Raw genomic sequence first — 25,152 nt, forward strand, 5'->3', positions numbered from 1 at the left:
CCATGCACAGTGTTTGCAAAACATGTGCAGAGAGCTCAGGTCCGTAACCCTACTGAAAGCCAGTATGCAAATGCAATGCAACCTAAATCATCAGCTCAAGTAGAACAGCCAGCGTCTCTCCATTCCGCTCTTGAGGCTGTTCTGAGTGACCTGCGCATTTGAATGTTTAGTTCAGAGATAACGTTCAGTAAACTGTTGTCATTTGAAAATAAACAGTCTGGACAATATATGCTCTATTTGGGATACTGGGAAAATAAACCATGAAGCTTATGCTGCCTTCTTCATCTTCGTAGCCCTTTCTGGAATGTAGGCTCTTGATCTTTTCTTTTTCCTTCCCCACAACAGAAGGTTTTACTTACAGCTGTTTATTTGGCATTTCTGAGAGACCCTTTCTGGGAGGAACTACAGCAATGAGTGCCTTTGGAGTCCTGCTTCGAAGCAACCAATTCATCCTCCTCCTGCTATTTCTCTTGCAAATTCAGAGCTTGGGGCTGGATATTGACAGTCGGCCTACCCCAGAGGTCTGTACCACACCCACGATTTCACCAGGACCCAAAGGTGAGACAAGAAATCTAAGATTCCATATCATAACTGTGACCTTTGTCTTCACCCAGCTTCACATCTAATTTGCTCTCTCCATCTCCCTCAGCTTCTTCCCTTCCTTCTATTTTTGAAAATCAGTATTCTGTTATTTACCTTAAGCTAGAGAGTATAGAACTCCAGGCAGGCTTCTGATCCAAGCTACCCAGAGCAGCCAAATCGACCTCGTTTCCTCTTCGTTCCTCTTCCTTGGAGGAAGAAGGATAGTCAAAGCATTGTCTTTAGGAAGACTTTTTTTAAAAAAAGGGTTTGAACCCAAGGCCCTAATTCTCTCACTTAGCGTTTTCACTGTACCACTTAGGCCACAGTTCTACTTCCGGCGTTTTGTTAGTTAGCTGGAAATGAGTCTTACTGACTTTTCTGTGTGGCTGCTTTAGGCCATGATCCTCAGATCTCAGCCTCCAAATTAGCTAGGATTACGGGCATGTGCTACTAGCACCTGGCCAAGAGAGGTTTCGTTCAAGCAGTATTCTTGGGCCATTTTTTTCTTCTCTCATACTAGCTCTGAGAATGCTATTTAGGCCAAAAAAAAAAAAAAAGATCAGTAAACTAGAGATAAATCTGAAGTATTTATTTCATAAATTAAATGGGCTCCTTGTTTCTGGTGGGAACAATTTTAAATCAAGGACTGAGGTGGAATATAAATGAACATTTCTTCACGTGAAAGTGAAGTCTTTGAGGCCAAGTGCCTTCAGCTGAAGAAGGATAAAATTATTGCGAATCTTTTTTCAAGTAGAGCCAAGGTCCAAGGTCCAAATATGCTTCAAGCAACTAGTAGATAAAAAAATCTGTTTTCCTAGTTTCAGCTCTTACCCTTTTGTTCTAAGAGTGGTCACTGCGCTGCAGACTGGTGCTCTTATATTAGTAATTCATGTTCTGTTTCTCCAGGCTATAGAGTGGAAGAATTGCAACTGCTTAAAATTTCAAGTAGAAAAAAGGTTATTTCATATATATATATATATATATATATATATATATATATATATATAGCCCGATTGCTTGTCAGTTATTTAAATGTATATTGCTTAAAGTGCATTTTTCTTAATCAGTGAATTAATTTCCTTCTAAGATTGCAATCCCAGCTTTAACCTTTACCACCCTAAAATAAATGCAGGGAGTCACAAGGAGACCTTGGGGCTTCCAAATAATTTATCGGGTGAACAAATGAATAATATGTGAGCAAATGGGCAGAAAAGAAAGTTTTGGTTAGAAATAAAGTATTTACTTAAAACTATTACTGGATGTTTCTCTACAATATGGAAAGCGCAGTATCATGGAGAATGCTGAAAATTGTTCTTTGATTGTGCAGATGGGAAAACTCACTTGAGTATAGCACTGTTGAATAATTTTCCTTGAAGAGAAACTGATCCATTCAAAGAGGAATAATGGAGAGTATTGTTAAAATAATGTCCAAACTGTGATGCATTGTTACCTAACAATTCTGTTTGTTCCAATTCAGCTATTGCTCAACAAATACTTAATGTCAGGCACTATTTTAGGCCTGTGGTACATTAAATAATATATATTAGTGTCCTGAGCAATGGAGAAATAATTAATTTAGGAGAAGGGAAAGATTAGAGCAGATTTTCTGAGAAAGTACTTAGACATAAGCATAGTTCAGAAAGATGGGAAAGGGGCAGATTCTTTGTTTAGCAGAAACATGAAGAGAATGTGTAAGATATGTCAGCGGTACAGAATCATTAATCCTTGCTTTTAAGAGTTTCAAAATCTTTCTATGCGGAAAAAATCTTTCTATGTGGAAAAAAGGCAATCTGTGTCCTTTGTTAAAAAAAAAATAGACCACTTTGTCTTATATAAATCTATATGTAATTAATTACTTGTCAAAAACCAGAGGCAGCTACCATGAGTATTGTGATCCCCATTTCTTCACTGATCATACTTTACTATTCCTGTTAGAAATCATGTTATGATTTCAAACTATGAAAATCTTATCTGAGCTCTTCCTGAGCCAGTGTAGAATTACAGGAACATGTGTGGTAGGGTGAAGACTTGACTACACTTAGGAAAGAAGAGGTACTCCAGAATCCTGGGTTCTGGAACTAAGTCCTCCTTTCCTTTTCTGGAGCATGGGAACTCTGAATCAAATACATTCTAAATTCCTTTCTTGACTCCATAATTGTGCAATTTTCCTGAACACCCCCCAGAGTTTCAGGCAAGGAGGGTTTGAAGCTACGATAAGGAATCTATTTATCAAGCTTGGCACTGGAGCATAAACTTCAGGAGTCAACAGCAGTTGCTTTGGTTTTGCTTTGCTGGTTGCTTATACATGAACATGAACCAACCTTTTCTCTGCTTTGGGTACTGTGATAAAAGAGATATAACCAAATCCAAGACATGGCACTTCCAACTATAATCTACAATCTACCTCATTTCTTTATAAATACTCTTAACAGACCTTCTCCATTCTTTTACATGACAGATTTGTACATTTAGCTCCCTCCCTCCAAAAAAAAACAACAACAAAAATAATCCCACCAAATATTGATAGCTACCATTTGAAAGGATTAAGTCAAGGTTTTTGTTCAATATGTTTTTCCTACAATGAAACCAGTCTATAGTTTTCTCTATGGCCAATCATTTCATTACTCTACTTGTTTTAGCACTGATCTTAGAATCTTCCAGATACTCTGGGAAATATGCAATAAAAGGAATTTACTCTAAATTCACTTAAGAGAGAAGAAACTAATAAATTATTCCATTTCTGATGGAAAACCAGTAATACTATCCAGTTATAGAATTTGTTGTCAAATATACAAACATTTTTAAAGTACTATTTTCTAAGCATGACAGTGGAAAGGTAAGTAAAGTACTAGATCTAGCCTGGCTAGTGTTCAGCATGTTATTATACCTCTTATGTTTGTTTATTTGCAAGATGGGCTTTAATTATAGACTTTCTTATTATTATATAGGGTGATCACTATAAACTTGAGTAGATATCATGGACATTTAACAAATTCTGTTTGTATTTCCTTTATCTCCTAACCTACATTTTTTGAGTAACAATTTTTGGTTATCAAGTTCAATAGCATCATTATTTTTCTTTTTATACGCCTATTTATTATTTTATGCTGCTTAGCAGGAAAATGTTCTCTCTGCTTCTCTTTCTCCCTCTCTTCCTCTCTCCTGTTTTCCCTCTCTCCCCTCCAACTGCTCGCTCACTTGTGCATTCTCTCTCTCTCTCTCTCTCTCTCTCTCTCTCTCTCTGTCTCTCTCTCTCTCTCTCTGTCTCTCCCCTCTCTCTCACCAATTTATGTGAAATTCTGACCTCTAGTGGTTTTACTTGAAAACAACAATGACATATTTTAACAAACTTTTAGTATTTAAAAATTAGTATGGAATATTAGGGTTGTGTTACAATTTTTCACGGATATTTAGAAAACATTTTCTTATTCTGTTTTTCACAATTCTTCTGTCCAGTCACAAGAGCTAAATATAATAGGAACATTCTCGGGGAAGCCCAATGGAGCACCCAAAGTCTTTCTGAAATAAATTTAACCCCTAGCCTTGTCTCCAAAGGCAGTGTCATTTCAGGACATCTACTGATTTCCAATACTTACATGTAGAGTTTAAAGACACAATCCACTTATCCTGTTTTAAAATTTTTTTTTTATTGTGAAAATACTGTACAGAGGGGTTACAATCACATGAGCAAGGTAATAAGTACATTTCCTATCAAGCATTGTTGCTGCCTCCTTTGTTTTTCCCCTACCATCCCTTCCCTCCTACCTCCACAACTACATCTTCCAACCCCCCCACTCCGCCTAAATTGTAAAGTTTGTTTTTCAACATAGCGTCTTTTTTTTGATGCAAAAGATCAGGTATTTTATAATTCCATTTATGTAACACATAAAAAGAAGAGTGAGCCAGATGTAGTGGCTTCTGGTTAGAGTTCCAGTTACATAGGAGACAGAGATCAGGAGGATAGCATTTCCAAGGCGAGCTGAGCGAAAAGTTAGCAAGTCTGTCTCAACTAACAAGTTGGGCAATTCAAGATACATGGATAGGAGGTTTGTGGTGTGAGACCAACATCAGGCACAACATAAGACCTTTTCTGAGGAATCAGCTAAAAAGAAGAGGGCTGGAGCTGTGGCTCTGAGTAGAGCACTTGACATAGCGTCTTGTACATCTCTAATCCCTTTTAAAATGATAATATATGGACAAGATGGGCGGCCTAAGAATGTTGAACTGCAAGCTCACTACCCATTGGTGGCATTGGACTCTTCAAACACGCAGAAAGGGATGAAATGTCTCCTTCTTTGTGAATAGCATCATGACTTCATTAGTTTGTTTAGCACTTACCACTATTTTGCTGTGATCCTTATTTTGGCCTCTTCTAACTTTTTATTTTATTTTGGATGCCACGTTATGTGTGTGGCCTACCAGATCCTCTTCAGTCTGATTTCTCAAACTCCTCTATTTGTAGTTTTCTTAGATAGTCACAGTTTCCTGTTCTCTTTGATAAGAGGAGCTATGCCATGAGAAGGCTTGTGTAGCCCAGCATTAGTTTCTGGGAAACCAATTTGTGGAGTTTCTCTCAGCAAATCCTTAGCCATGAGAAAATGGATTTCTGTTTGGCCATTCCACTTTGTTACTAGACATGGCTCTGTAACCAAATAATTGACACAATTGAATTATTTCTCCAAATGCTTCCAGCTTCCAAAAGTCTTCCTATGATTTCTAAAAACAGAAGTTCAGATATAACCAGGAATATTCATAGCTCTTGTGTTCAAGTTGGAAGTCTTACTCCCTGCAGGATAACTCCCGTAGATCAATACACAACACAGTGTCAAAGACTTTGCAAATATGAACTAATTATAGGTTAGCAAAACCCAAAGAAGAAGGAGACTGAGCATCTTGATTTTTTTCTGTTGTTCTTTGGATTCTCTTTAAGAAAGTAAGCAAGCTGGTGAATGTAGTGGCTCAGTGGTGGAGTATCTGCCCCATATACACCAAGTCTAGATTACATAATATACTTTATTCAATACCTAACACATACATGCAAAGAAGAACTTTTCTGTGTGCCTTAGGCAACATATACTATTGGTCTTGGGTCACTGATGCATGCTGTTTAGGTCTATGACATTCTATGTGGGCAAAGTTGGTAACTGTTAGAATAGTTTTATTCATCCTTCCCTTTCTTCCCCCAGATATATCTCATTATAGTCTGGACCAACACACATCTTTCTGCATACTGCCTATCACATATTTAATCTGTAACATTTTATAATTTTATAAAATTAGATTTTATAGATTCCTCTGCTCTTTTAGAATATAATTTTTTAATTCAACGTTTTTATTGTGAAAATACTGTACAGAGGGGTTACAATTACATGGGCAAGATAATGAGTGCATTTCTTAACAAGCATTGTAGCCTCCTCCTTTTGTTTCCCCTTCCCATCCCTTCCCATCCTCCCCCCTCACCCAATCCTCCCCACCCACCCCTTTAGAAAATAATTGTAAGTATATGTTACTTCACTCAACTGAAGTAGCACCTAAATAATATTTTTGTATAATTCATTATTGTCCTTGATATGGAAGTTCTAGAAGCAACATTTTAGGTCTCTTGTGGACACTTGACAATACTCATCCTCTAGAGGCAAATTACATGAACTCAAGTAATTTTTATTATTTGATTTTCACTCTGCTAACGCATATAGAGATCATTGTCCCTCCTTGAAAGGGAAGGGAAGGGAAGGGAAGGGAAGTCGGGTACACTGACTGCTCTTGCAGCTGCGAGCAAGAACCTTTAAGAAAAAAATCCTTGGACTTCCCTGAGTCACTGCTGATGAGAGGAGCTGAGCTCTGCTCGATGGGATAGTGTTATCTCAGGAAAATCACTCTTAATAAAGCAGGCTTGATGCCCTGATGATACCAAATGTTTTGATGAGGAGACTTCTACTACTTCTAGATTTGAAGAGCTTCTTGAATTTGAGGATCATTGATTGGATGCTACTCAGGGAACAGTGTATGTGCGAAACATGACAATATCAGGGGTAGTCAAATATATCTTCAATCATGCTCTTGTACCTGGCTTGAGAAGTGGTAACTTGAAAGAAGGATTTCATTCAGCTGCCACAAAATTATCCCAATGTAATCTCTCATCAGACTGTACGTTGTGTGACCCAATGACAGGACAACCAAAAAGAGGGGACTCTTATGAGTCACAGGAAACTGCTGTTTTCTGTTCCTGATTATCTATCTTTTCTTTTCTTTTCTTTTCTTTGTATATGCTACTGGACTCAAGGCCCCATGCTTCGCAGGCTGCCACACTACCACATGTTCACACCTCCAGTCCTAATTTTTCTTGGAGGCTATTTTGGGAATGGACAATAGAATGACCCTGCAGATCTCTGCCTCCTGAGTAGCTAGGATTACAGCCACTGACACCTAGCCTGAGTCTCTAATATTTTCATTCTGAACATATTATTGTAGGCAAAACTTAAGTGTCTTTCCTTCACTACTGCCCAAAGTGTCTGTACATCTGTAGGTCTTCATGAATGGGAGCCAAGTAGCTCAAAGTACTTTCTGTCCCTGCTTCTCTTATAACCTTTCTTGTCTTATTCTTAGGAATATAGGATTATAAGGGAGGAGTAAGGGGTTATCTTTAGAGGGGCAGACAATGTAGATTAGTATAAGCCAAATCTTGTAACTTCTTTGCCATTGACTTTTCCAAAGACTTACCTTGTATATGCCAATAAAGTTCACTGCAATTTCCCTTTAGTAATTTACACACTTTTAAGACCGTGTTCTGTGTCCCTTCCCCCACCAAACTGTTAGGCATTGAGTTATATCTGATTCAAGATGGTGATGAATTGTTAGGATCATCACAAAGCTTGGTGGCCAGGAGAAATGCAATCCATATTTTCTCAGTGAGTAAGTGAACAAGTGAACCAATTGCAACGCTTTGAACAACACTGCATAACAAGGTGTTCCATTCTTACCATCCAAAAAATGTATACTCTAATTAAGTAGTTGACATTAATATGAAAGTTAACTAAGAATGTATTATTTAAATAATACTTGGAGGCAGCAATTAGGAAGTAGTAACAAGGAAGCAGATGGTGAGTTACAAGGATATAATTCTACCAATAAATTCAGAGAAAAAAAATAATGACATAAGATCATGGGTAAGACTTAGGAAAGAAGAGCTATAGTTATTTATTTATATTTACTGTTATTTATATTTATTGTTATTTATTTATATTATTATATGTATTTCAAATTGAAGAAGTATTTCACATTTTTGGTAGCATGTAAAAATGTGCACAACAAAGATGTGTTAGGGAAAGCTAGTGGTCTCTCTTTTCACTATCATGTTTCCATTTCTGGATCCATTTCTGCCATGTAATGCTCACTGATATCTTGTATTAGTACTTTTATCCGTATTTAATTTTCCTTCATTTTAAATAGTATCTTTCTGTACTTGTTACTCCATGAGAGATATTCTATATATAATATAAAGGAGCTCACTCCATGACCAAAGAGCCTATGCTAGCCCCTTATTTTTGTCTTCCTTATTTTGGGGGGAGGGGGGCAAGGTGGGCTAGGTCCTAGGGCTTGAGCTCAGTATGTGAACATTGTTCACATGTGAACATTGTTCCTGAGCTTTTGTGCTCAAGGCTGGCCTCCCTACTGCTTGAGCCACAACTCCATTTCTTCTTTTTGGTGGTCAAGTGGAGATAAGAGTCTCATCGACTTTTCTGCCCAGGATGGCTTCGAACCACAGTCCTCAGATCTCAGCCTTCTGAATAGATAGAATGACAGGTGTGAACCATTGGTGCCTAGCAAGCCCCTTATTTTTATTGAGAGCATAAAATTGTGTTATCTTTTAATACAACTCTTATTGTTGTAATGTAACATTAACCATTGTGTTTTCAGTCAATCTTTCAATGATTTTAGACTGCCTACATTTTTGTACTATATACTTGTCGATAAGTGTTTTATTGTTATTTCTAGAAAATAACTTTACTGTGGTTGTGTGTTATTTAATCATTTTCAACAGATTGTTTTCTAAAAATGTAGTAATTTACATTGTCAAGAACAGTGAATGAAAGCAGTCAAGTCTGCACATATAGACTGTCTTTAGATCTGGTGGTAAACCTCACACCACACACACACACACACACACACACACACACACACACACACACACACACATACACACACACCCCATTTCTTTGACTGAAATTGAGTGATTGAAGCTGCACATTTTTTATCTTTTATTTATTGTTTAAATATTTGGACAGTTATTTTATTGTCTTTTTTGCAAAGCAATTTATTCAAACTTTAAATTTCTGATATGACTCTGATTCTTCTCTGAATGGAAAAATTTCCAATAGAAAGGAAGAGCATGTGCTATTTCATGGAGGCAGGAACTGAAAGACCCTTTGATGAGCAGTGAGCAGACAGGAAGCTATGATGGGGAGAGAAGGTAATGCTGGTTAAGACCAGAAACTAACCTAGGAAAGTTGCCTTGATGCTAATTGAAAGTTCACATGCTACATTAATGAGTTAGGATTTGTCCACTGAAGAATGGTAGAAACATTTTAGGGGCAGTAGCATATGAAAACATGATTTTATAAAGATTACTTTGCAACATGGCTTGGAAAAGTGAATATCAGATCCAAGGAAACCAATTTTCTGGTAGCTATTTAGTGGATAGAAACAATATAAATTGAATATTAATAAAACTATCAATGGAATTGTCATGAGACTACACAGGAAATCAGCCATATGGGACAAAGATGAGGGCATGAGGACTGGAAGAGGTAAAGTAATAGTAGTGGGGAATAGGAAGGTGAGGGAAAGGATGGACTTGAGGAAAGAAGAATGATTAAAGTTGACTTTGAACCCAGGTGTGATAGTGTACACCTTTAACCCTAGCCCTCAAGAGGTACAGGGAGAACACTGGAAACTTCCACGTGAATGGACACTATATAGTGAGTTCAAAGACAGCCAGAGCTATTCGCATGAGGCCCTGACTCAAAAATCCAAACCTTTCTATTTCCTATGGAAAGGTTTGGAAAAAATTATATTAAGTGAAGTAAGCCAGGCCCAAATAAGCATAGGTCCCATGGTTTCCCTTATTTGCAATATCTAGTATAGGTATGAGTCAAGCGGAAAAGGTCAGATAATGTGATGTTAGGAAAATGAACCCTTAAATATGTATTTTAATGTTTTCGTTTCTTTCATGCATGTGTTTCTAACGCATTTATAAGATTATTTCTTTGTTGCTCTGCATGTCCCTCCCCCACAGTGTAACCCCCGCTTTCACTATATTTGATGTCAGTATAACATGTGGAGGAGATGGGGACAAACAAGTCGTTTAAGGATTCAGGTGGACCTGTTGCAACAATGAGAAGTACAAAATGTCATGTCAAAACCAACTTTACAATGTCGGTGTGGGGGGGGGGAGGGGGGTATAATTGGGTGGGGGGAGGGGGGAGGCTGGGAAGGGATGTGAAGGGTAAACAAAGGAGGAGGCTGCAATGCTTGGTAAGAAATGTATGCATTATCCTGCCCATGTAATTGTAGCCCCTCTGTACAGTATGTTCTCAAATAAAATAAAATTAAATTTAAAAAAAATCCAAGAACCAAAGATGAAGCTTAGTGGTAGAGCATCTGTTTAGCATTCACAGGGCCCTAAATTACATTCCCTCCATGTTAACAGCAGAAGTAGCTGATTTGAATATTGAGCCTGGAAATTAGAGCAAGGCAAAAATATTGGGAGACAAAAAATAAATCAGAGAAGGAAATAAAAATACAGGGGTACAGATGAGCAGTAGAGACTGATTTGCATATTTTTCCTGGGCTGCTGCACGATGATAGCCTAGCCTCACAGACAGCCCAGGAGATGGAAATCAATTCATTAATCCCTCTCTATTGAAAATGGCATTTCTATCAATTACAGATTCATTTGACCAAATTGTCATTAAGTTCACATTTATCCATCTTGTCATTAGCGATGCTACTCTTTTTACTTTGAGAACATTTATTGAGCAAGAATCTACTGTATCCCAAACTCTGTGCCAAGTGCTAAAATACAGAGACAATGTTTTGTCTCAGACCCATCTCATCCTCAGTGGCAGGGAGCTATGAAGAACAGGAGGTGTGCACTTTGGGGAGTGAGATTAGTACCGGCTTTGAAGAGCAGGATGGAGGCAGAAACATTGTCCATAGCACATAGAATTTTTAAAAAAGATAAAATATACATGCGCTTTTATCCAGCATACTTTTGTACTAGCTTTGCCCTAGTATAGCAACCGATTTTTTTTAAGTTAGCCTATTTCTTTACACATATCTTGAGATAGAAGTTTATTCTGGTGGAACTCGGTCTGAAAGATCCCATTTACTCTTCTCTGTCAAAGAAAAGTTAAGAGTCTGGGATACGGGAGGATGAAAGTAGTCACTTCCCAAAATTCCTTCAGCATAGGCAATAAAACTTCCTCAGCATGTAGTATAGGAATGTCCTGAGGTTTGGCTCAGCTCGTGGAAAGGGACATTATTCTCCTGATCAGGATTGAGTAGTTATATCAGAAAGAAAGGAAACTTATGTTCACAAGTCAAAAAATCTAGGACAAACTGCGTTTGTACTGGTTATTCAAGCTAGCAATCAGAGGTGAGAGGTCAAGTTTCCAACTCAGGGATGGCTTTTGAGCTCTACTGTTGCTTGGATGATGAGTTCTATTTTCAGTCTTCCTGACTTGGCTGTGTTCTCCTCCATCAGGACTTCATTATAAACCGTTCTTTCTTCACTGTGTCAAGATAGATTCACTTCATTGATAAACTCCTTTCTGTGACCTGCAGATGGATCAACTCTCTAGTTTCTAAAAGTTCTAGCCAGGCACTGGTGGCATATGCCTATAATCCTAGCTATCAGAAGGCTGAGGGCTGAGGATCACCATTCAAAGCCATCCCACGCAGGAAAGTCCATGAGACTCTTACCACAAATAAACCACAAAAACGAAAAGGAAGGAAGGAAGGAAGAAAGAAAGGAAGGAAGGAAGGAAGGAAGGAAGGAAGGAAGGAAGGAAGGAAGGAAGGAAGGAAGGAAGGAAGGAAGGAAGAGAGGGAGGAAGGGAGGGAGGGAGGAAGGAAGGGAGGGAGGAAGGGAGGGAGGGGGGAGGAAGAGAAAAAAGAAAAGAAAAGAGAAAAGAAAAGGAAGTAGAAGTGGAGCTGTGGCTCAAATGATAGAGCATTAGCCTTAAGCACTAAAGCTCAGAGACAGTGCCCAGCCCCTGAATTGAAGACCAGGACTGGCACACACACACACACACACACACACACACACACACACACACACACACACACACACACACACACACACACACACACACACACACAAATTATAACTGAAATCATCAATTTGAGATTTGTAGGTTCTTATTGGGTCTCATTTCAATCTGCTAAAGCCATTACTGTGGATAAATTCCAAACTATGTCAGAATGAGTGAGTATAGTTTTCTAGAAAGGTATGGAGCTCTCATCAGAATCGCAGGGAGTGGATAGCAGAAAAAGGAAGGCAGTAAATACCCACCACACACAGAATGTTTGTGAAGAACAAGACTTTCAGGACAGGCCTCTGTTAGGACTTTTACCATCTATAATCTCATTTAATCTTCAAGTGACTCCATGAGCAAGAGGTCATTATCCCCATTTTCCAGGATAGGAAACTGAAGCAAGTAGGTTAATTGTTTTGTTTAAGATTTTATTAAGCTTTAAATAATTTATTAAATAATTGGACAAGATATTTATTAAAATTATTAAAATTCAATTATTTATTAAATTCAATTATTTATTGAAAGAGAATTATAAAATATTTAGCATATGATTAAAGAGCTGTTATTTGACAAATTCAGAATTTTAACCTAAGTTTGCATATATATATATATATTTATGTGTGTTTGCATATATATGTATATATATATATATATATAGAAAAAAGAGAGAGAGAGAGAGAGAGAGAGAGAGAGAAAGAAAGAATGTAGTCCTATACCACAGAGGGAATCTGAATGAATGCCCTGTGAGCTAGGTTGCATACAATTCCTAAAGGTAGAATCCCTTGGCAAATTATATATTTTTAAAGAGTTTCTTTCTCTTCTAAGATCCTCCTTTGGGCAAATTTCCTACGTAAAGGCACAGTTTCCTGTTGAATGAGATGCAGTTAATTCATTTGAACAGAACAATGGTTCTGGGCCACCTTAAATGCATTAGGGAAAGTGTTCATTGGTCTATGTGAATGATCTTGTCCACTGCACATTTATGATAACTGGGAGATAACCATGGGAGCAGAGAATCTCGTAAGTCTTGGAAATGTATTTCTCTTTCGTTCTTTCTTTCTTTTTTGTTCTGAAGTGCAGTTGGGCAAAGTCAGGGTCTTCTTCTGCCACACTTAAGTGGCCACACAGCCATGGCAAACACATAATGTCTTCCAGCCACTCTTCACTTACTAATCATGCTTCTGTTCTGCTTTTATTAAATATACAGAAAACTCCTACTTGTGTGTCAAATGAGGAAAGAGTGTGCGTAGCTGCCATTACCTCTGTAGACCAGAAAGCTGTGCTTCCAGAAGCCTGCTGGCTCCCATTAACCAAGCTCTGGATGCCGCTTCTAGGGTACAGCGTCTTTTAGACAGCTGGAGAATTCCATCTTCACTGTAATCCTAGATACAGAGAGGCAGAGAGGTGAAGAATCAAGGTTTGAGGCCAGTGGTACCCTTCTATTATGCCAGCTACACGGGAGGCTGAATTTGGGGAGGATCTCAGGGCTAGGGCAGTCAAGGCAAAGTAAGACTCAAGCAGTAGAGTACTTGCCTAGCAAACATGAAGCCCTAAATTAACCACCTCCCCTCCTCCTGAGAACCCAAATTCCACTCTTAGACAACAAGCAGCAGCAACACAGGTAATACTGGACATTACTTGTCACTTCAGTTACGAAGAAATAAGGAAAGCATGCAACTCGTTTTTCTTCTGTTACCAGTGCACATCACAGAATGATTGAAGCTAATCAAAAAAATGAATGTTCTTCGAGTGAAGAAACCATCTTGGGCAGGGGTCATTCTAGCAGAGGTGGGTACTCGAGCCATTTCCAATTATGGCCATGAAAACAGAGATTGTGGGAAGTTAACGCTGATGCCCAAACCCGGTGTATTAGTCAGCTTTCTGTTACTGTGACAAAATACGTGACATAATTAACATGTAAGGAGGAAGGGATTCTTTGTTCTTTGTGCCAACCACAATGATAGGGGCATGGATGCAGTAGCTAAAAGTGCATACCTGAGCAAACTTTCTGCCACGAAGCAAAAGAAGGGGGAGGAGAGAGGAGGGCCAGGTGTCCCACAATCTCCTTCAAGGTCATTCCTCCAGTGACTCAAGGGCCTCTTAGCTCTGTGTCTTAAAGGTCCACCTCCCAATAATGCCACATTTGGAACCAAGCCAGGCTATTAAGAATCATTGAACATGTAGTCTACAGCAGCTGGTAAGCAATATAGTGAGGATGTGGAGACAGGACATATAAGGTTACAGCCCATGGGCTTTATTAATAAATCACTCAGTCTTCCAGGGAACTATAGCTTTCAGTAAATGGCCAATGGAAAGTTGTCTCCCTCCAACCACTCTGTTCAAGAGAGGTTATTTTTAAATTTTTTAATCTATTAGTGGTTCTTTCTGAAGAGAAAATTAAATTCTTTAGCGTGATTTGTTTCTGGAGAACTTAGTTTACTCCTATGGATTTCTGCATCTCTTTCTAAGTGCTCAATTCTTGTCTTTTACTAACCAGATCATATATAGTGCAGTGGTATCTCAAGTTAAACGCCATCACAGAACTCTAAGAAAGTAATTTTAGCAAATTGCTATAGCCCATTAAAAAGTAACATTATTATGATGGTGGTATGTTTGCAGAGGAGATTGTTTCTGTCTTTTAGAGACATTTACTGAAGTATTTAATGAAGATATGCCATGTTTATGATTTGACATTTTTTCTAAGTCAGCAAAAAAAGAACAAATAAAAGTAATGACACCATGCTAATTGTTAAATCTCAGCAATGAGCGTATGAATTTCATCTATAAGAGTGTGAAATTTTTTTCATAGTACAGAGTAAAACAATTAGTCAAATACAAAAGTAAACAATGGAGCACTGGGCACCAGTGTCTCACACCTGTAATCTAAGCTATTCAGGAGGCTGGGTTTAGAGGATCACACTTCCAAGGTAGCCTGGGCAGGAAAATCTGTGAGTCGTTTATCTCCAATTAGCCACCAAAAACAAAAACAAAAACAAAAACAAAAACAGAAATGGAGCTAAGACTTGAGTGGTAGTCTTAAACATAAAAGCTCAGGGACAACGCTCAGGCCCTGAGTTCAAGCCCCAGTCCTGGCAGCAAAACAAAACAAAACAAAAAGTAAATAATAGATATAGGTTAGATTAAATACAAAGGAATAATCACTGTTATACTTCCCCTTCTCTTCTAATTAGAACAAAAACCAGAGAAGTTTACCAAATGAACTGTGTTGAATACTTTTCATCCACTAAGGGAGATACTTTTAATTGACAAGTCCTGTGCGTCAGGGCTCATGTTCTCTAGTCTATGGATAAGGAGCATGAGACTCAAAGAAGGGAAATGCCTTATTCCAGAGAGCTTGATATAAAGCTGCCCAGGCTGTCAGCAGAGCCATGGGGAATGACTAAGATGAGAGAACTCAGGACAGGTAGGAGGTGAGTGAGAGCAACAGAGTGAATGGGGAAAAGACAAGCACTTCAAGTTCCCAGGAGGACCAACTAGTTCATCAGAATGAATGGAAAGAAAACTATTGAGTGCATGCTCCTTTAGTATATCTAATTATGCATGAGAAGTCTGTACAATAGTGGATCTGACTATTGAAATTTCCAAAAAACGAATCTGCAATTGGCATCTTTAGAAAGATGATGCAAGTATATCTTTGAGACATAATAATAAAAGACGGCATGCCACCTCTTTTGTTCTGTTCTAAGGCTGATCAAGAGAATGGTTGAAAACAACTTTTCCCTAGTCTCTCCATTCTTTTCCAGTGAATTTTCTTTAGCATTTCCAAAATGAATGCACTAATTTTTAGTAATTACTTCCTTTGAGTACAGGGCACTGACCTGAGTTTTCAAAGGCATAATAGTTTTAGAAGAGGTTTTGTGTGTGTGTGTGTGTGTGTGTGTGTGTGTGTGTGTGTGTGTGTGTGTGTGTGTGTGTGTGTGTGTGTGTGTGTGTGCGTGTGTAAAAAGAAGAAAGCAAAATGTCCCACCTAAGAGAATTTTGTCCATTGGGTGCTCTGCTGGAATTCTGGAGAGATTATCACAGCTGGCAAGCTAGTGACCTGGAGGGTCCAAACAAATCATTTTGTATGAAATTGAAATCAGTTTATTTTACTTTATAGCTTTTCATCTAATTTTCAAATGTAAGTGGCTATTTTTAAATGAAGGAAAGGAAGTCTAAATAGCCCTACTCATCCAATGAAATATTGCCAAAAGGATAAAAGCAGGCAACTGTGAGCCACGTTAGGGGATCCTTTCCACAGCTCGCTTTCATGTCTCCTTTCTGTTCTCATTAAAGCAAGTCCCAGAGATCAAATGAACCAGGACCTGAGCTGAAGGCAAGGACTCAAGTTGTTTGCTTCACTTCTGCCAGGCTTCTGCTCTCCCCCCAAGCTGGGTGTAATCACGTGGGTCATGGATCACAAGAACAATAATTAGGTGCTCCCCTGCCCACGTTTCTATCTGAAGCCACAGGAAGCAGCAGATACCTGTGTCGCTCATCTGACCACCTCCAGTTGGACACTTGCTTGAAAATTTCCTAGGGAGAAGGAGGGGAAAGAATACTGGCACCAATATCCATACCCATGTGATGTTAAGATCCCTTTGGTGAGAAGGGACATACACCTTTAGGCCCAGTATACTGTTACCAAATCACCACACAGAAAGAGTAAGGTAGGAATGTGTTCCAAATCATACAAGTTATTCAGAACATGGATTTTAAGACAGATACCTTGGTTTAAATCCTGCTTTACCATTTATACATCAATTAAGTCTCCTTACCTTGACCCAATTTCCTCCTTCAAATAATGGAAGACCATCCATCTCAAAGGTTGTAGAAGGAAATGAAGTGATAGAGTGCATGTCTAATACTAAGAACATATTGAACTCAACATCCTCTGTCATACCATTATTACATTTGTAGAATGGTTCATGGTTCGCACAAAATATATCCAACTGTGCCACATGTATTGAGCATCATACTCCATGATTGTGCCTATATGCTGGACGTGCTAGGAGAAATTATTAGGGCACTAACCGTCCCTTGGATTATGGGAGATTGTGAAGGATAAACTGACCCATAGAGTTGGAAGTGGCATCTGGTTTTTTTAAAATATATTTTATTGTTATTGCAGAGGTGATGTACAGAGGGGTTACAATTACATAACTCAGATTGAAGTGATAGGTTAACCAACAAAGGTAACTAGAAGAAGAGCATCACTCAGCTTACAGTTTGGTAGGAAAAGGGAAAAAATCATTTCTGGAGGGGAAAAATGTTCATGGGGGGGGGGGAGGATTGAGTAGGGGGAGGATAGGGGAGTATGGGAAGGGCTGGGAAGGGGAAACAAAGAGGAGGCAACAGTGCTTGATAAGAAATGAACTTGTTATCTTGCCCATGTAATTGTAACCCCTCTGTACGGTATTTTCACAATAAAAAAATGTTCATTTGTTCATTCTACAAATGAGTAAAACAGGCTCTGAAAAAATAAGGGTCTTGCCAAGATCCTTCGATCTGATAGCAACAGAGCCAGGCCTGAAAGCTCATACCCACTGGAGATGATGTAAATCATTCCTATGATGTAAATCATTGAGCCAATGAGCTAAGTTGTTTTTTTTTTCCTTTTTTTCCCCCTCACCACAATCTTTCTTGTTTAAAAGGCTACAGAACAGTGTTATTATTTTCTGTATCTCCCCTTTTCTCCCTGAAAACTTGACCAAGCTCCTAATTCTCTAAAATCTACCATCGGCTAAGTGTCACAGAGCCTGTCTGGAAGGGCCAAGTGTCACTATTAGGATCTGGAGAGGCAGAAACTTAAGTACTGAATCCCACTGAACCACTAACAAGCTCTAGGAACATAGGATCTTAAGGTTTTTTTCTGTGTATTAAATTGAATAATAACAGTATCCATCTCCTAGAACTGCCATGATGATTTCATGCCAAGTCTTTAGCTTAGTGCCCAGAACACATTATAATTGCTCAATACACATTCATTGGTGACTTTGGCTAGCAAAGTGTCCTGTGGTTCAACCCTTCACCCCTCTGGGCTCACAACAGAAGTCTTCTGTGCATCGTTTTTGAAAGCCTTTCCCAGAAGGAGCTTCTTGTGAAACACTCTATGCTTGGCCCATCTTAACATCTGCAAATCCAACTCACCATCCACTTCAACTTTTCACATTCTGCTCTCAGAAAATAAAGACAGCTCCTATGTATATTTTTCTTTTCTGGAGAAATCAGTGAACACCTCATCTTTTTTTCTCTCCTCTGAACTATCTAGTCCCAGGAACTTTACCTTTTTATCTTTAGAAATGTCTCCATTTTTTTCCCTCCAGTGATGAACAGAAGCACCTCATGTCCCGAGATGGTGATGATGATAATGTCAGTATAATATTATGAATGTTGTACTCTGTATGTTCAAAGCACATTCATATGCTTACCTTCTTGATCCTAAAACAACTGGGCAAGGCAGGGAGGACAGGTAACATCCCACATAAAGAATGTGAAACTGCAGAATACAGAACACAAGAACACTGAAAAACCAAAATCATGTCCCAGGTCTCCTATGTGTATTACCTGGCTTCAACTTCTAGAATGTAACCTACTTTAGTAGCTATATAAGGAATGAAAATAAGATGCTGAGAAGAATAGTATATGTTCAACTTCTTCCAGAAAGTCTTGGGGGGAGCTGGGACTCAAGTCTATATTCCAACGTCAATAAGCCCAATCACCAGTTTACCAAAGATTTGTTCCATATTTGTGACTAATATGCCCTTAAAATCAGAAACTTCTGACTCATAATCCATCATACCTTTCCTTGAGTAATTTATTCAGTCTGTTTTCATTGTTCAGGCACTGAAGCTATGCTCACGATGACTAAGACCGTCACAATTCTCACACAACTGCGTTGTACTTGTTCCCTAGCCCCAACCGCCTGTGCTTTTGCTACCTGATCCATACTTATAATTTTAGAGTTTTCAAACACGGAGCAAATGCGGAGAAAAGTTGGAGATACAAGTGTTGTGTGAGTATCCAATTCATGTGACCTAGGTTCATTGTCACATCTGAGTTTCTAGGTGTATTCTAATGATGGTCACCTTCCCTCGGGGAGAACTTGCATGGGATTACATTTGAGTTCTTCAATTCTTTCTCATTTTCTATTTGTTTTAAAGGAGATGATGGGGAAAAAGGAGATCCAGGAGAAGAGGGAAAGGATGGTAAAGTGGGACGCAAAGGGCCAAAAGGTAGGTAAAACTGACACTATAATATAGAAATGTTCTCTTTCCTGGACCTGGTGTTGGAAATCAGCAGTTTGATAGTGCCCTGAGGACACCTTTAAATCATTCACCATCGCAGAAGTTCTGAGCTTTCCTGTCAATAGAAATAAGACCTATTCTGCAAATGGCATCATTAGGACTGCAAAGATTAGGGAATTCTATGAACCCACTGAAGTATTCTTTGGGAATATGTAAGAAATGATGAGTTTTAAGAAACATCTCTGGGTTGATGGCTGGGTCTCCTGTTAGAAGCTGCAACCAAGCTAGGATCTCTGGCTGGCCTAGAGTTTAAGGAGGGAGCTACAAAAAGTGGCAGACAGAACTATCTGGTACATTGATCCATTCATCTTTGCCCAAGATCTCTTTATTTAAGACCTCCTTCTTTGTAGAACTAAATAGCATAATGGGGAGAAATGGAGGGTTATGGAGGAAGTAGAAGCAAAACATATCAAAAGACTATGAAAACTATTAAAGGATATATTTACTGTAAAGCCAGCGGTAAGTCTTACTTGCACATTGCTCTGGGTTATGTTCTGAGCACTTGATTCTCTGCCAACCGCTACTTGTATGGTTTGCCTGGACCACTTACGTTAAAATCTTGAACTATTTATTTTTATTAGCTTGTAATGATTGTCCAAAAGGGTTTCATTGTGATATGCCCATATAGGCATACAATGTTCCTTACTCAAATTTGCCCCCTTTAATATTTTTTCTTAATATCCTTCTCCCTCTCTTTTTAATCAAGCTATTTTAGTGGTTTTTATGCTGATAAAGTACTTCAGTCCTATTTCCCTCCCATCACCCTCTCCTTTCTCCTAGCCCCCTCCCATTGGTTTCTTGCTCCAAGAATCCCATTTTTGTGTTTATGTCATATTTTTTCAGCCTAGATTCTGCACATGGGAGAAAAATGTGTGATGGTTGTCTTTCTGAATCTAAGTTTATCATGAACATTTCTGCTTCCATCCATTTTCCTGCAGAGAACACAATCTCATTGTTTGTATAGCTGAAGAATTCTTTAAAAGGATATAAAGACCTGCTGGCCCCTAAAGTGTCATGTTGAGAAATACTGATTCAATTCAGTATATAAATGTCTGTGTCAAACTCAGAATTATTCTTACAAAACAAAGCTGGTACATATTGTAAGATTTTCATTAAAAAGAAAAACAAAATAAGTAGAAATTTTAGAAGAGCTTAGTGGTGCCAGGAAATAAGTTTTGTATTAAAAACTCAGCAATTTTATGCCCAATCTCTACACGATGAACAAATAGATCAAGAAAATGTGACATATATATGCACATGTATGTATGTATATAGAGAGATCCATGCATATGTATACACTTGCATATGATATATATATATATATATATATATCATATGTGTGTGGATATATGCATATGATGGAATTTTATTCATCTACCAGGAAAAATAATATGCCATTTGCAAGGAAATGGAGAGACCTAGAAAAATATTATGTTGAGTGAAGTAACTTGATGTTCTCTGATCTCTCTGTTCACTAAGTATCATGACTGTACACGTACTCTCTTCTCCCATTTTAAAGTGACTAAGGCTGTCAAAAGAGAAAACAAAGAATCACAGGGCAAAACCAAAATGAATCTAGAAATGAATAGTTCCAGAACAGAGTAAAAAACATTTCCACTCATCCCCATTTCTGACCTTTAGATTAAGCATTCTCTGATGAGCATTCTCTGATATGGTCATTCTAGAAATACTGCATCAGTACGCATTAACGTATCATCATGTCTAGATTATCATCATCCCTGACATTTTAATATATAAATTATAACTTTGAAAGTAGATAATATAACAGAGGGTTCATATATTGGCTATCACAAATTGAAAAATATGCTTTTTGCTGTTTCCTAAAATCTTATGATATAAAGATGTCACACTTTGCTTTCTAGGACTCAAAGGAGAACTCGGAGATAGAGGTGATCAGGGCAGTATTGGCAAGTCTGGGCCGATGGGCCAGAAGGGTAAATTGTCTTTACTATTTTCCAGTAGCAAATGAAACAAAATTGTGCACATCACATACTTTTAAGCCTTTTGTGTCATGAAAACAATACTTTGTTGTTTTTAAAATAATATTTTATTATTATCTTTAAGTAGTTGTATAAAGGAGTTGCCATTTAACAGAGCACTTTATGAATATGTCTTGATCAATTCACCTCTTTCAACATTCTCATCAAATCCTCCCCCTTCCACTCCTTCTCTCACTCGTCTTAATTTTGTAGGATATACATTGAATTCTTGACTGCATTTCCCTCTCTTGTCTTTATTTATCTATCTCCTTTTACCTTGCCCACCCTTTTGAGTATCTACTTCCTGGTATTTTATTTTGCTCAGCCTTGATTTGGTCTTCCTAAGGAATTACACAATTTGAGATCTCCCTTGACTCTACCATACCTTAGTCAATGCATTTGTATACATGTTCATACAACCCAATGTATTTGTTTATGAGTTTGCAAGCTAAATCTAGCTTCCTCATACAAGGGGAAAACGTGGATTCTCTGTCTCTCTGGGCCTGTGGTACTTCACTTAATATAATGTTTTCTAAGTCTTTCCATTTCTTTACAAATGATACAATACTATTCTTTCTCATGGATAGTAAACTTCCATTGTGTATATATACCGCATCTTGCTGATCTATTTATCCATTGAGGGGCATCTGAGCTGTTTTCATACCTTGGCTAAGGTGAACAGTGCTGCAATAAATGTGGCTGTGCTAGTGGCTTTGTAATCTATTGGATAAATGCCCAAGAGTTGAATGGCTGGATCATAGATAAGTAGTTCTATGTTAATTTCAGGGACAACAGTGCCTAGGCCCTCAGGACTGGCACATACATATAAAAAAAGAAGAGTTACAGAAGCCACATATCCTGCTACAGACTATGTCCAGTGGTTTTATCATGAAGCTAGGAAAGCTAAGCCAAAGCTTATTCCTTCATCGCTTGGATTTTTATCAAAACATAGGAGAACCCTTAGCAGTAGATTCACCTAGCCATATGTCTTGGTAAAATTTGTAAAGTAAAACATTTTATCCCCAACTAATTAAAAATAGTGACTTTCCACCTTTTTATGAATTCCCTTCTAAAATAGACTATCTAGAGATATCTTTCCTAATTACTTCTCCCCATGATAATTTGTCATTATCTATATATTTTAATCACTTATGTATGTAGATATAAAATATTTATGCTTTACATACTTTTAAAAACACATACACACATAAAACCAACTAACATTGCATCTTTGAGGTAATATTACCTACCACCAAGCATGAGTTAAGACTGCCATCTTCTTTTCCACCAGCTTCCTTCCATCATCTTTCTAATACTGAGTGGTTTGAAGCAGATACAAATATTTATGAGTGTTTTAGGAGCTATGTCAGATGAGCTTATATGGTGAAATATTTTAGACTGAATGAGATATATTTATGTAGTGTGAGGTTACTTCCATGCACAGTTAAGTTATTGATAACAAGTCCAAAGTAATCATCTACAAGAATACTACCACTTACTGTACAGATCTGTATAAGCCATGATACAAACATACTAAGCCAGAGTTCTGGGACCTGCAGAACAAGAAATGCAGTCGTAAAAATAGAAGCCAATCTTGAAAATTGTAGGGCTTTCTTCTGAGATTTGACTGTATTCTTAATTTACACATCAATACTAAGCTTCAAAAGTGAGAATAATTGTGATGTTTAGTGATGGAGATGAAGTCCAGTCTTCTGTTACAGTTTTTACAGGAAACTGGCCTACTTGGGTTAATCATTCTGATAACTAGGACTAGCTGCTCTCCCTCAAATCAAATCATATTTGAAGGAATAGGGGATGTTCCAAATTAATAGGACTTTAGGAGTCATGCTCTGGAACAGAAGAGGATCCCCCTAAACTAAGCTATGTGTTCTACACTCCATTTGCCACAAAATACACATACATTTATAAGTAGAATAGTAATAAGAGGCTAAGAGACTCCAGTAGAGTTGATATTTGAGGCTTGCTGAGAGTAGTAGTCCAGGAATATGTCCTGTATTTTTAATAAAAACTTCAGAAAACTTGAAAAGCTTTAATTAATAACATACCTTTTCATGTTGTTAAAAGTGTAGCAAAAGCTGGGCACTGGTGACTCCCACCTTTAATCCTAGCTGTTCAGGAGGCTGAGAGCTGAGGATTGCAATTCAACTGGGGCAGGGAAGTTGGTGAGACTCTTTTTTTTAAATTTATTATTATTTATTATTATTTATTTATTTTTATTGTGAAAATACTGTACAGAGGGGTTACAATTACATAGGCAAGGTAATGAGTACATTTCTTATCAAGCATTGTAGCCTCCTCCTTTGTTTCCCCTTCCCATCCCTTCGCATCTCCCCCTCCCCTTTGCGCCAAAGTTGTAAAGTTCCTTTTTCGACATAACGACTTGTACATCTCTATTTCACCACCAGAAAACTGGAAGCAGAACTGTTGCTGTGGTAGAGCGCTAACCTTGAGCAAAAAGAGATCAGGGACAGCACCCAGGCCCTGAGCTTAAGCCCCATGACTGAAAAAAAGAAATGTAGCAAAACAGAAATAACAGAAATAGAAGAAAATATACTTAATCATGAAAAGGAATATCAGAAATAACAAAAATCTATTTAAAATTATATTCAGTAGTAAAATACTAAGAGTGGGAATGAAGTTAGCACAGCCTTCTATCACAAATTCTTTTTTCCTCACTATATATATTTTTATTGTAAAGATACTGTACAGAGGGGTTACAGTTACATGAGCAAGTCCATTTACTATCTAGCATTGTTACACCAGCCTTTATTTTTCCCTTACCATCCCTTTCCTAGCCACCTCCCCAATTCCTCCTTCCCCACTCCCAACCCTCCCCCCGCCCCCCCGCAAAGTTGTAAACTTCTTTTTCAACATACTGTCTTGTACATCTCATTGTTACAATGTGTCATCCTGTATCCTTTTTTCAGCATTTTGTTATTTCTCACTTTTAGGCATTTACCCGAACGATCACAAACAAGGTCATACCAAAGCTACCAGCACAACTATGTTTATCACAGCATTATTCACCATAGCTAAGATATGGAACCAACCCAGATGCCCCTCAGTAGATGAACAGATCAAGAAAATGTGGTGCACACACACACACACACACACACACACACACACACACACACACACACACACACACACACACACACACACACACACACACACACACACACACATATAATGGAATTCTGTGCGTCCATCAGAAAGGATGACACTGCCCCATGGAAAAAATTATCTTAAGTGAAGTAAGCCAGACTTAAAAAAACATAGATCCCATGGTTTCACTTATCTGCAATAACTAGTATATGTCTAGGACAAGCAGAAGAGGTCAAAAGCTATGTACATATGACCATATAAGATGATGTTAAACAAGATGAACCCCCAGATAGGAACATAAGAGGTTTTATTTTTGTTGCTGTTCTTTTTAATGTACTTATAATGCACTATGTGATTTTTTTGTTTCTTTGTACTTCCCCCATGGCAGAACCCCTGTTGTCACTGTATTTGATTCCAGTGTCCTGCATCTTGTATATACAGTTTTCTAGCACAAATTCTAATCAACATTTGGCAATGAGATTCTAGACAGAGCAAAAAATATGAGAAAAAGTAATACATTTATTCAATAGTTGAAAAACAGAAGATAACTTATTCCATGCCTAGAAAATTCAAAATAATCCCCTGGTAAACTATTTGTAATAGAGAAGTTTGTTAGACAATAAGTTTGTTAGAAATAATTCAAGCAACAAATTAAAACAAAACATTTATCATATTGTCAAATTATCAAACCTACTAACTTGCATAATGCCTCCACAATAGGCCCAAGAAAATGATAACAAAATAAAGTATTTCTAAGAAAAGGGAGGTAAATCTATGTTATGGGCTGTAAGATTGAATAATATTAATGTACTTAGGCAT

General features: G+C 37.9%; 1 protein-coding gene across 2 annotated transcripts in view; it reads left to right on the forward strand.

Moving 5' to 3' along the window:
- The first annotated feature begins 288 nt into the window (after positions 1–288).
- The window catches only part of Colec10 (collectin subfamily member 10), a 38,376-nt gene continuing 13,512 nt past the window's right edge, over positions 289–25,152 (forward strand). Inside the window, exons 1-3 of one of the 2 annotated variants that reach the window (XM_069991306.1) lie at positions 289–558; positions 19,064–19,135; positions 21,091–21,162. In XM_069991306.1, the coding sequence (XP_069847407.1) occupies positions 411–558; positions 19,064–19,135; positions 21,091–21,162 (292 nt within the window). In that variant the 5' untranslated portion in view covers positions 289–410. The remainder of the gene's footprint in view (positions 559–19,063; positions 19,136–21,090; positions 21,163–25,152) is intronic. The other variant, XM_069991307.1, reaches the window with a different exon arrangement.

The sequence above is a fragment of the Dipodomys merriami genome, unplaced genomic scaffold (assembly GCF_024711535.1).
Source record: "Dipodomys merriami isolate MVZ:Mamm:240054 unplaced genomic scaffold, mDipMer1.0.p SCAF_4, whole genome shotgun sequence".
NCBI lineage: Eukaryota > Metazoa > Chordata > Mammalia > Rodentia > Heteromyidae > Dipodomys > Dipodomys merriami.